The following is a 13,663-nucleotide window of genomic DNA, read 5'->3' on the forward strand; positions in this document are numbered from 1 at the left end:
ATTCCATTTGCTGCCTCTCTCAGTGCGACACGTAAAAGTGATTTCGGTTCGCGAACGTACGCGCGTCGAGTGATTTAATCTCTCAGGGAAACAGTCTCGAAATGTGGAAATGTTTCGAGATTCCGAGCGACACGAGTTTCGTCCCCGATAACGCTCTTCAGCGCCCTTTGCCAGCCCTTTGGCCCGCAAAGGTTTGACGGGATTAATATAGAATAAGTTTTTAGCATTCACGACCTTTAAAGTGCAGCAAACGAAATGCGAAACCCGCTCCGCTCTCGTGCTGAGTGTCTCGCATTTTCCGCCAATCGCCGTGTATCGCAAACAGAAATCAAATTGGTAAATTCTACGTTCGCTCTGCCGTTCGGGAGGGCCGGATTAAAAAGCGTCAAATGTTGTCCAACCATCCTCGAGAGAAGACGACGTAAAACCCGCAATTACCTCGCATGAACTGAACCACCGCGCCAATCCGGGACGTGGTGGTTTAAAGGCCGCTCTCGAGCGCCGGACGCTTCTTTGAGCGACGAGGCCCTGACAAATCGTCATGACGCTTTCCAGAGTACGTCCCTTCCAAAGTCCATCTTTAATTCTACAAAGGATTTGCCGGGCTTTTTGCTTCGCGTTACTACCTTTTTTTTCTTTTATTTATTGCGTTTCCTTTCACGACACACGTCGCTCCTCGAAGAATTACGTCCCGACGACGTTCATCAGCGAGCTTCTCTTCCCCTCCTCCTCCTCCTCCTCCCCTCTCTCCACTCTTTCTCATTATCGCCAGACGACAGCATTTTAATAGTGCAAATTTAGCACGAGGGTCCGAGAGGGTTGCATTACGCGTGAACGCGATCGTCGATGGAGAGTGACGACGACACGCGATAAAACGTTCGTTCTTCGTCCCGGGCGTCTAGCGTTATCATCGTTAACGTCCTCGTCCGACGTCGTTCCGTGTCATTATCCACGGCCCGATACTTTAAACTACGACGGCACGCCTGCTGTGGGTGGTGGGAATCGCCGCCGACTCGGATTACCCTCTTCCCGCTCTCCGTACATTCGCTGCTCTTCGTTAAAATCTTATCTCGCGGAATTAGGATCTAAGTACTCCTGCTCGTCGCGCTTCTTACGCTAGTACGAGGAGATAATTTTGCTCTTCACATCGTCGATGATTTTCCGCCACGAGCGAGTTGTACGAAAAGGGGGAGAGAAAAGGAGGAGAAAGACCACAGCTCGCCTCTCTCTCGCTTCATTAATACTGTGCGCGAGAGATTACTCTTTATCGACGTTTTCGAACGCTTGCACTCGAGCGTAATTGCGACTCTTCAATTGAGAGACAGGGAGAGAGAGAGGGAGAACGCGAGTAACTCCGTTAAATTACTCGTAAACGTGGATACGCTAAGTGCCGCATTATTTTCGCATTCCGATCGTGTTCCACGTGTCTGTTCTTTTTGCACGTACGTCTGTGCAATATTCGCACTGTGTATACTTTCTTGAAAAATACAACATCGCTCGTCGACGATCGAAAAATAGCTTTCCCAGATTGGAAGCAATTTTGCAAGGATAACGCGAGCTTCCTAAGAATGTGACATATTTTTTGCTTCTTCCTCCTCGTCACCCTGCGATCGCGATCGCTCCCTCGGAATTAGGTAGCGATAAAGTTTGCCGGGGTCTCCGCGCAAATAAGAAATTCCACCGTCGTGAGGCGAACTGCGCTTAAGATATACGCCTCATTCGGGTGCATGAGCTTGCATATCGAAGCTTTTCACTACCTCGCGTACGAGGCCCCGAGTTCCACCCAATTGAGTCGGTGAATGTCTCTCGGTGTAATAGGGAAGGAAGAGTCCGCTCTCCGCGAAATGTCGAAGTTCAACTACCCGCATCCATCGTATATATATCGTATGTCTGCACGTCAGATACGCGCAACCCTTACCCTCACGCGCGTACGCATGTACGCGCTGAACGGCTCGATATTCGCCGGCATAATGCGATTTCTTCACGCTACATGGGAGTGTCTCTAGCTGCCGGCATGCTGGTTTTGTTCGCGACTACAAGCGACACGCGAAACACACCGGCGCTTAGTGACAGGCGTATCTTATGAAGCGCGGATACTGCAAAGCGTGGATGCCTTGAAACGCATCTATCGCCTTTTTGGTTTCCGCGATATTCAATAGCGTTATAATAACACACTTTATACTTCAGTGTCGATTAACATATGGATATTAATTTTGTGTTAATTTTTTATGTAATATATGCTACTTTTCAACATATTCACCTTGTGTTAAATTTAGCACACAACTTTTTACCGTGTATATTCTGTATTGTATAATCGATTGTCGCAATTTGTGCAATCTATAATTCTAGATTAGATATAGAATTTTATCGTAACTATAACCCGAAACAGGTGATTTTAATTAAATCACATCCGCCTTCTGCCTCCACCGGAACCCGCACCGGTTGTTCCGGGTACAAGAATGTGGCTACTGGAATACCTAATACCGGCGCAAGGTGCTCGAAACCTGTTCGGAGCCATATGGTGGCGAACGTCGATCACTTTTAATTAAATTTTTGTCCGACGCATGTAATATAGGCATCGCGTTTGTGTATTTAGTAACTGGCGCGGAAAGTTGTCTCATGCGGGACCCTTTTGTTTTGCAGCTGGAGCCGCTCCTGAGGAAACTAACCAAAGGTCCAGTTCTGCACACAATCGCCACTCTCTCACGAAGGGTAAGTTCGACGAATAGATCGCCTTTATACTGGAACACTTTCGCTTCCTACAATGAAACGTGCGATCAGCACGACGTTAAATCCTACCGAGTGAAACAAATCGCCGTGTAGAGATATCCAGAGATAAATAATCAATTCGATCGAATTAATACAATTAATGATACTTCCTGTCTCGACATGGTCACTCTAATATTAACACACTTTTTGTAAATATTGATAATACATATTTTCAATATATGTTGTACGAAGAAGAGAAATATCGCGATATTATATTAATTTGCGATCGAAGCTGTACTTTATTAATAGGCAAATCCAATTTATTAACGGGTTAGTTTTGATTGCCTCGCAATTAATTTGTGAATCACTATTTCAATACCTTCGTCTGATGAAATTGACGCGGGATACAAGGTGATTTGGTGCCTGGTAGGTAAACTGGTGCTCTAGATTTCGTTTTTCCTGGCTCTTTTTCTCTTTCTCTTTCTCATCTATCTCGACGTTTCCCACGGCCGGCTTGTGTCGAAATTCTAGAGCACCGGTCCGGAGAATTTTTCATCACTTGTAGCGAGCGTGTGACATCACTCACGGTAGCTTTTTGCCATTTACACGGCGGATTTCAGCGCGATATTTAATATCGCGTGTCTACCGACGTTTCTGTGGCGCTTTGAGAGCACAGCTTGAATATCTGTTTGTAGTACAGATAGCGACACCGGACATGAAGACACACAGACACAGGTCGGTTTTTATTCGAGAGTCTGGAAAAGCATTTGACATTTAGAGCGCAGTGTGTTTTTCAAATACGGGAAAGTAGGACGTCCATTGAGTGACTACAATGTTACTACATTATTCATCATATGAATAATATTATTACCAGAGGACTGCTCAAAGCGTTCAATATGAAAATAGATTGCGTCCGTTTAGCTAATTTCAAATATAATATAATATATATCAATGTCATTCATTACTCTTTTCTTTATTTATTTCCCTTCGTCAATGTATAAAAGTTACACATTTAACGCGAATCGCACAAGCAAAATTGTGAAACTTCATAATTTTAACAAAATTATGATGTTTCTCTGTATTAATTTCAAACGCGATTAAAATCGTTCTGCGAGGTGACGAACTAGCTTTGCTAGATATCTCCGGATAAATTCAAAGTCTTCAGTGAATTTCCATCGGGACTTGTTTGTGGGTTGCTACGTCACCGATATTCCACAGTCGATAACGATATTAATCTCGCGCGGAAAACCGCGTAACTGTTTTCCGATCCGAGGTGGAATCGAGGACGCTATCGAATCGCAGCGGATCCAAAGTGCGACTTCTGGGTCGTGGTAGATAACGAATGCAATTCTCCCGGTCTCGGCCGGCGAAACGGCGAGTGGATTTAATAACGCTTCAATTCCGCTGCGCGCTTTTGTAAGGGAGGCCGCTAGTTTAATCAACCGTTAAAAGCGCCCGCGAAATTGTTAATAACTCCTCCGCTTGGCTGGAAAAATCACGTACGTGATGACACGTCGAAAATTTAATTCGTACGAAGGACACGAGGTGTATCATTTGTCGCGCTTGCTATTGTCGAATTAAATACGTTCCGATGGTTTGTATAATTAAATCTCGCCTAATGGACTATACGTATCGGACGAGTGGCCCGTGTGATGTAATTTATTCAATGCGATATATTAACGTGAATTTAACTATTCATAGGTGAAAGTATAATTAGAATTATAAATATAGTTCTTAACAGCGCGTGTTATGGCAGGAAAGAACGCGAGTAAGAAGAAAAAAACGTTGGAAAATATCGCCGGAGAAGAACGCTCGTGGGCGTAATATTTCTTCGGCCGCTCCCTTCACTTCAGCTTAAAACCCCCGTGAGATATTTATGAAGCGTTTAAAACCTTTATTTAACTGCGACAGTTGGGGAATTATCGACATTTTAAATTTGAAACGTAAACGACGTCACTCTGCGCGCTACGCAAAAAGTACGCTGGCTCGTTAAATATTAGTAGAACACTGTGGCACCTTGGAGCGAAGGGGGGTGGGGAGAGGGAAGACAATTTGGGCCGTTCCCCTTCGTTAAGTCGAAAAGAATAGAATATCCTGACGGTATCGCTCAATAAGTACAGCATAATCGAGCAACGGAAATCGACAATTAGACACGGTAACGTACAAATTATACCTCTATATAAATTGATTACTTGAAGATCGTGAAATATATCACGAAACGAGTGCGCGTCGTAATGGGCTTTTCCACGCGGATTCTTCACTTGAAAGTAACCAGGCGTCGTTATTTCATCTATGACGATCTTTCTCTCCAGGCGTGTCCTTAGTGCGAATATCCTCGCGCCGATGCGCGCAACAATTATCGCGTCGGCAAACGCGAAAGGCGGGGATCGTCGGTGAGAGGACTTCGTTATACGAGTCGTGCATCAACAGCTTCTCATAGATCATTCATGCGCCTTAAACCAGCGCGTATCCCGTTCGTGTTCTATACCGTCACTCGAGCAAGGTGGTCGAGATAGAATAATCCGGACGGATGAATGGAGGATTCGAGAGGAAAAGCCGGAGAGAGGAGTGCGGAGGAGAACCGGAAAGGTGATGGGAGAAAGGGAGAGGGAAGGGGGTTAGAAAGACAACCTTCGTGGCGATGCCACCGGGAGATGGAAGCGGGGTGGATCCCATTGTTTCCCGACCCACTTCCAGACGAAGGGAGATTAACAGAGCCGTGTGTATCCACCGGCGGATTTTCCAGTGTTTGAGCCTCCAAGACGACGAGGCCGCGTCGCGCGACTGCAGCCACGTGATGACGGCTCGAAACGAAAGCGCGTGTCATCCCTTCGGGCGACAGCAACGATGCGGTGTACCCTACTCGTTAAATTGTCTCGGTTACTTCATTGTCCACCTATCCTCCACGCGTCGCGTCCGCGAAATTGCGGACACGCCGCTGTAAATATCGCCGCGAGGCTATTTTAACGAATACCCGCGTGCGGTGCTTATCGCGGTGAAGGAAACAAAGGGGAAGAAAAACGTTCCGCAGGATTCGTTAACGAGCAGCTCTTTTTTCGTTAAGCGTGTGTAGCTTTCGACGGCTCTATACATACGGCGATACGCGTCCGGAGATGCTTTTTGCGTCGGTATTTCTCGCGTGCGTAACAAGAGAGGAGCGGCTGCCATTATATTTGAAAAATTCGAATGCGCGTCGTATCGACGTATATTGTGAAGCGTTCGTGATGAATTGTTGAGACATCTGGCGATTCCGCGTCATTTTTATCTCTCCGTTGACTCCAATTTTTCTCGCGCGCGCGCGCCAGCGCTGTATTTAAACGCGCGGCCGCACTGTTTTTCCATTCGCTGTTCCACTCCATTCGTCAAAAACGGGAGAATTAACGGCGATGTCGTGTGAAGGACAGCTTTCAAAGAGATAGATGGGTGGATTGTGGGGCGCATTGTGCGTCGATGCGTTCCCGAATGGCGGATGATTAACTGCTCCTCGAGTTGTACCGAGATGCTAGACGGTGCATTTTCGAGACCGCCTCCTCCTCGAAAACGCCGCTTCGAAGCGAAACGACGACGCGTATCATTATCTTTGTCCTGCGGTATCCCGGAGTTCTTTGCTCTCCGCGGCCGAAGGAATCTTTTTGATCGGGATAATGGACGGGAGAGAAGGCGCGCGCTTTGTAGCGAGCTTTCCTCTCGCCGCTTTCATCTGAAAGAATGCGATTGCACGTCGCGCGAGATACGCACAGTATTCTACATCGTACAACAGCTTAATACCGTTTATGCGATACTCCCGGAGGCAATACGGATACTTTGTTGCCCCTTAATATCACTTAATATAGTCATTGATTTGTTAATAAAAGCGGAAGAGATTCTGCTATGCGGATATGAACGATAGGAATATTAATTTCTTCGTCAAATTAGTTGCGAGAGCGGGGACGTTTCCGGTTTAATAATCCAAGATTTTGCAGAGAAGAGAGAGAGAGAGGAAGAGAGAGTGTATTAATTTCTCTGGCTGGTCTCTGGTGAAATGTACAAACATGTGATTTTCCGCGCTACTCAGTCCCCGGTCGTTCATTTTCCATTTTTCGAACGTTTCACTTGGACACGCCACTTTATTGAGTAACGAGTATCGAGTTTCGCTGTTGATTCGATACGAGTCCTGTTTCCAAATTACATTCGCGTGCAACTGCATTTCCATATAGAGTCCTCCTATCCTCGATGAAAAGGAGAGCGGCTCTTCAATTACCCGCCGCATGTTATTTGGAAGAATCAGCGCTGCCGGCGCATCCGTCGTCGGGATTTCTCCACGACGCGTTTGCAACGTGATTCGGTATTCGCGTGTCGTCGAAAGCGTCCTTTTATGTCGTCGTTCGCGCGTCCTTGCGCCTTCTTTTTTTCTCCCCTTCTCACTCTCTCGCCCGATTCCGCACTCGCATCGCTAATGAGATGTCCAATTATCATCAACGGTAGGCCTAACGTCTCCTCTCTCCTCGTCTCCGTACTCTTTCGTTCTTCCCTGCTGCCTGGCATTCGCAATCAGCGGCCGGAAATAATATCGGCAGCTTTGTGGTTGTCCCCATTGGCGCTTGTCGAAAACGAGTCGTCGACGAAGAGCGAAAATAAGCCAGCCACGTTGCAATTAGAGATTGTACTGAATATAGAAAAGAGAAAGAGAGAAAGTGACGGTGGGAGGGAAGGCGGGAGAGGGCTGCTGTCGAATTGACGCAATATCTGTGCATGGCGAGCCACTTCGTCCTCGGTACCAGCTGTGTTGTACGCAAAAATAACGAGCTGCCGAGATCGATATTTCGTCACTCGTCGCAAAATCTAATTTCTCGAGAGCGAAGAGGAATTTATTAATTAACAGCGCGCCACATTAACGGGGATAAATAAATTTATTCACACGCACGTATAATCTATTTACCATTAAACAATCTCTCTCTCTCTCTCTCTCTCTCTCTAAAGAACATGCGCGCGGTGTAATTATTTAAATCGTAAATAGTTATAATAATCTGTCCATTAACAACGTTGGACCGAACAGTAGCGTAATCCAATTGCGAGACGCGGAAGAAGAAAGAGATATGAAAGGAGACAGCATGACGCAATGAATAATTAAAACAACGCAGCACGTCCTCAAGGATATCCATTTAAATTTAAACGCCTCTTGACGGAAAATAATAATGTCGCGTCGTGCGGAGCAATGCTTTGGTCGATTAAACGGCAGTATACCCGCGATAACCGGCATCTTTGGGTAAACAATTTCGGTTGACGCCAGCTGGTGCAATCTGCAATAATAAATTCCGATATCTCTCCTTTTGTTGCTCGTTAAACCCACGATCGCGTCGTCTCTCGTTGAGACAACGACTGTATTTATCGCGTCGCGGAGCTCGCCGACGGAGCTCGCGAAGTGTGTTTTAGAGCTCGGCGATAAAGCTCTCGGGGAATGTGTATATCTTCGAATCTGTCTTCCGCAGAGCAAACGATGCACTGGTTCGCCCAAATCGGAGTCGACGACGACGACGCTCTCGCTTTGTCAGGTATGAATCGGGTTGATCGGCAACGCGGCCCGAAAACGATTGTGGTGTGCTTCTCAAAACTCATCCGCACGGAGTTATCCCGCGTGTCCTCCTCGCGACGTCGAGAATGATCGTCGCATCCAAGCGCGCTTCTAAAGGTCGACACGATTGTTGGTCGTAAGATTAGAAATAATGTAAATTGTGAAGTTGAATTCTTTTAGATTTCTTATTGAAATTTTTTCTATTACATCTCCCGAAAAATCTCTCTCGCGTTATATTTTCATTCCCGAAGAGATATTTTTATGCGTTACATTATCGAATCGTTAACATGTCGCGACGCGATAATATCTGTATGTCGGCGCTGTAACGATCGATATCAGTGATGTAGTTGAAAGCACTATCGTTCCTATCGTTCGTATATTTGTCCGCATTCACGTCTCTATTTAGAGGAAAACGCGACAAATACCGATACGAAGTTTATTCATACATGTCACGAAGATCGGATTTAATGAACTCTAAACGCGATCGATGAAAAACGAACGATCTCGCACGCTCTGATACAAAATACGACGTAGATATGGGCCGTGACATACATTTGTTCTTTTACCCGCGAGCCATAAAATGACATTGCTCGTTGCAGTACTCAATTACGGGTATTTGTGCGCGTCTGTACGTTTGTGTGATTCTATGAGACAGCAATTTCCGTGCTATTCCACAAAAGCGAAGTTAAACGTTTTCATTGATTTTTTGGTCAGCGTGTATTATTTGCCGCAGAAGTCATAATAAACGAATTCACTCGACAGCAGGCAACAAAGCTAACGAGTCGTGTAACTTGACGATTGTGTAAAAGAACGCGTGTTTAACGATTAATGGTTAACACCGCCCGGCTTGGACGCTAATCTTTTGCTACGCGTATATGAATTTAACAAACGCTATTAAATAATTTTATACATCGATGTCACGAAATATCATGACATTGTGTATGTGTGTGTGTGTGTGTATTCTACATTTAACTGGAATAATCAATAGCAGCAAGGTTCCCCCGCTGTAAATGGCCCGTTACTTTTTATATGCGTGTACAGTCCCCTAAAAATGTTAAGCGGATTACCTTGCGAAGTGAGATATATTTTCGCATAAATCCTGATCACGTTGTACCTCACGTTTCCTATATCAAAATTTCTTTCTGTCAGATTTCCTACTCCTACAAGAATTATGCTGGACGCGTGAAATTTTCTGCGTAATACTATCCCTCGATCCACGTATAAGTTCCACCTAAATGCGACGTGTAATTTTCTCACCGCAGCTACGCAGTTCTCGGTTGTAACCGTCTGTCTCGAAAGCTTTTCCAGGCGAATGCGACTCGTATTTTTAATATCGCGCTTAGTCGACAAAAAAAAGATCATGCTGTATATATCGTTGAAAATGATAACCTCGTTTTTCCCCGTGCTCATAAAACGAACGTCTTCCGAAGAGCAGATTTATCCGCCGCAGCCACTTCTTGCGCGGCCCGATTATCTTTCACGGAGAAGAGATGAAAAGACAGTTGAGGATTATGCTGCTCAAGAAAATGGAAGTACCGATAGCCGACTATACTCGAATCGAAATTTAGCTTCTGCATTAATCTTGCAAATACGGCGGTGACCGATCAATGCAAAATCTTATGATGTAACATTGTGCAGAAACTATTGTCCTACCTTGATGCTACCAATGCTTGTTTACCGTTTCTTCCATAAAATTACATAGTAAGTTACATAATTAATATATCGCTTATTGAAATTAAAAATAGAGAAAGATTAAGTGGAGTTGATCTATTGAAATAATTGAATATCAAACAATTCTTAAATAAACCCTTTTTTGTAAATCTGTCAATAAAACGATGATAAATAACTATTTGCAGCATTACGGTGAAAACGATAGTCTGTCTGTCAGTTATACCTCGAGATTCGCCACGGATCCTTTAAGTTCGACGAAATTTACAGAATTAACGTAGAATAAAAAAATTCCAGCTCCGATGTATTCGGATCTAGGTAGAAAGGACAAGTTTGCGTTACGTTAAGAACGATTACATCACAGTTAACATGTGTTTTAGCATGGATTTACTTCTATTTTCAATCTTCCACCTCTCCGTTTCCCAAAACTTTTGATTATTTCATCAGCGAAATCGCACTCGTACTTTATGCACCCATGTATATAACGAAACTTTTGTACCACTGTATGCACCACCACCGTACCATATACTTATGCTCGCAATAATTTCTCCTTGTTTGTAACAGTCGTCCTCAGTCCCGCATTAACAGGAACAATCACATGTCGCATGCGAACCCACTCGCTTTAATCGCGCGTGCACACATTCACATACGCCCTCTACCGTACACGGCAGGTGCATGCCATAATAACATGCATCGTCCATCCGTCCATCCATTCATTCATTCATTCATTCATTCATTCGTCGTACGTACTGCGTGCTACGGTCTTAATACTCGAATCTTACGTGCACACGCACATGTCTCGCTTTCTTCTCGGCAGATGTGAAGCGCCGGCGAAGTCTCTACGATGAGGATTCCCTTGACGGCGATCGTCCTTACGAGAATGAAGGTATCAACGTTTTCAACAAGGGCACTGTACAGACACTGTTTCCTTTGCCTTATCATTAGACTTTTCTCCTCTTATTTCGACGACCGCTAATCAACCGCCATCGGACGCCTCTTATTAACATTTTTAACATTTGTTTTAACGGAAAAAAAAACGGTGGCAGTTTACGTTCATTTTGCGTACTGTAATTCAATCTAATAATACAAATCGGGTTAACTGGAGGAAGTTGAAACTCCGTTCACGCTGGATACACGTTACTTTGAACGTATCGCGCGCTTATATCATATAGAATATCCCGAATGATCCTGTTTCATTTTGGATTGTATATTTTTGTAAATAGCTACTTTTATTACCAACTCGATGTTATTGTAGAATCTCTTTCTCTTTTTCTGTGTCTTCAAATATAATTACAATGATGAGAGGTCTGCATCCCTTCACCTCCTCCTAATTATATCCTATTCCTGTTTTATGTTACGTAAGTTATTTTTAACATTTCATTATTTTTTATACGATGACATTCATTTTAGAGAGTATTTATTTCATCGGTGTTCAGTTTTAATTGACATTTTTATTCGACCGTCCACTCACTTCTCTCTTCAATTTTATTTAAGCCAATAACTTTATGTTACGTTCAGTATCATTCAATAGCGACGAATTTATCGAATGTGTGTTTTTTTTTGTTCAATATAATTCTCATTTTGATTCACGATTTGGGATAGTCTTGCGTAAATGCAATTCGTTATCTCAGCTTATTAATACATGTCCAAATTTGAAATTTTATACGGAACATATAATCGTGTGAAAATACGCGATTAGAAAATTCTCTTTGTCTAGAACTCGAGAGAAACGTTCCATTAATCCGTCACCGCGTTCAGTGGATCGTGAAAGATAGATAACCGATACAAACCGAACATTCGCAATTGGTTTGAGTGGACGGATACTAAACGTCTCCTGTTCGCGTGGCTGTTCGCAGGACGCGACTCGACGGGAAGTTCGAAGGAGTTGGACAGGGCGAAGCTTGTCCGCGAGAGGCAGAACGAGGAGCGGCAGCGGAAGTTGGAGGAGCTCAGACAACAGGCGCTCGCCGCACAGCGCTTCCGGGAGCAGCGTGAGGAGGAGCGGCGAAGGCGCATCGACGAGCTCAGATCGCGTGACAACGACAGGTTTGTTGGTCCCGTTGACGTGGACACACTCGAAGGAAGATTCGCAATCGCTTTTAATGCGAGGGATTTAATTCAATCCGTATTTCGTGAGGAAGAAATGGATGCTGAAGAACGTAATACGCACGTTCTCAGGCTCTTGAAGAGAGCATTCGGACACACGCTTTTCTCCTTTGCCACCGTTGACTGCTAAAATTATCCTGCATCGCGAAATAATAATCTGCGAATCAAGAAGAGAAACTCGGCTATCTAAAGCTGGGTATACACTGAACGAACGAGGAAGAAACAAATAGCGAGTGCAAACTTTCGTTGTTACAATTTGGAAAATATGTACATCATAACGAACTCGAACGGAACGTTGCGAACAAATTTGTTCATAAAGTGGTTTATCAAAGAAAGTTCGTGTGCGTTTAGACGCGAATATACATATTCATATTATACATTCGCTGTTCGTTTGTAGTTCGTTCGCTCAGTGTACACTAGGGTTAGAAGTTATATTCGAAAGTTAAACTCTCCGATACTCTTTAATTGCACAGCATTTTGTTGCACTCTCCAAAATTAGATCTATTAACAGCTTCGATATTTCGAATCTTCGGATAGAGTTCGAAACTTCAAATAATTCGATTTCAAGACTTCGAACTTCGTCGTCAAGTATCGAATTGTACCGAAGTTTCGAAGCTTCGAATATGTCGAACATTGCCACCCTTAGTGTATACCGACTTTAAGCTGTGTATCGAACGAACGTGGTGCCGGCTTGCTTTCGTCGCCGCTGACGCCTCTTCTTCTACGTGCAGACGAAACCAAGTGGAGGAGAGAAAACGGCTGATATGCGAGGCCGAACGGGAACGACGGGAGGCAATTCTTCGGAAGAATCAGGAGAGGGAAGCGCGCATCGAGGCGAAGAAGAAGAACGAAAGGTCGCACATCGTCTTCGCGTTCGGTAGCTCTACGCCGCGGATGTTGGAGCCCGCCGACACCGGCGGTTCTACCTTCTGGGGCACCCGCAGGGCCACCTCCACCACCAACGTCATGATGTTCTCCGCGGCACAGCCGCTCACCAGGAGGTCCTCCGAGAGAGAGCTGGACGGCAGCAAGAAGCGGGCCACTTCCGCCGGCGGACTCGACCGGAAGCCAGGCGAAGGTCAGTCAACACGATGGTTCTTCGCGTGCCGGGTCAGATCGCGCGAATTCGCCCGAGTATATGCCCCATAAAGCGATCGAGGTGGTCGTTGATGCGAGCGTCGCCGCACATCGCACATGGAAATTCGATTAACCCTTTCAGCGCGCGATGTTGGGCTTGCCGCGTTTGAGAGCATTCTGTTCCGCGAGCGCGACGAAAGCTCTTTCTAACAGATTCCGGTAGAACACGGAGTGCTTCGGTCTTTACTCACAGAGAGAGAGAGAGAGAGAGAGAAAGTTCGCATGATAGCTGTATTCTTTAACAGTCCATATTGGTAACTTCATTACAAAGAGCAGTCTCAATTCTGCTTCATCGCCTTTCTCTGAAACTCAAAAAGGTTCTCTTGTTCGCACCTGAGCACCTGCAGGTGTCCATGAATAATAGTACACCCTCTCCTTCTCTCTCTCTCTCTCTCTCTCTCTCTCTTTCCATCTCCGAGAAAGATTGAAAGATGAAGTGTAAAGCGTGCCTCGTGAAATACGTGTGCGTATGTAATATGAAATAGTCGAGCA

General features: G+C 44.9%; 1 protein-coding gene across 18 annotated transcripts in view; it reads left to right on the plus strand.

Annotated features, from left to right (window-relative positions):
- Positions 1–13,663, plus strand: part of LOC106745599 (ensconsin-like) — a 182,649-nt gene that overhangs the window by 153,004 nt on the left and 15,982 nt on the right. For 12 of the 18 annotated variants that reach the window (XM_014621345.1, XM_014621346.1, XM_014621338.1 and 9 more), the window contains 5 exons: positions 2,644–2,712; positions 8,178–8,240; positions 10,746–10,814; positions 11,785–11,974; positions 12,766–13,112. In XM_014621345.1, coding sequence (XP_014476831.1) covers positions 2,644–2,712; positions 8,178–8,240; positions 10,746–10,814; positions 11,785–11,974; positions 12,766–13,112 — 738 coding nt within the window. The remainder of the gene's footprint in view (positions 1–2,643; positions 2,713–8,177; positions 8,241–10,745; positions 10,815–11,784; positions 11,975–12,765; positions 13,113–13,663) is intronic. The other 6 variants (XM_014621340.1, XM_014621343.1, XM_014621334.1 and 3 more) reach the window with 2 other exon arrangements.

Source organism: Dinoponera quadriceps, unplaced genomic scaffold (genome assembly GCF_001313825.1).
Source record: "Dinoponera quadriceps isolate SergipeBrazil2010 unplaced genomic scaffold, ASM131382v1 scaffold1476, whole genome shotgun sequence".
Lineage (NCBI taxonomy): Eukaryota > Metazoa > Arthropoda > Insecta > Hymenoptera > Formicidae > Dinoponera > Dinoponera quadriceps.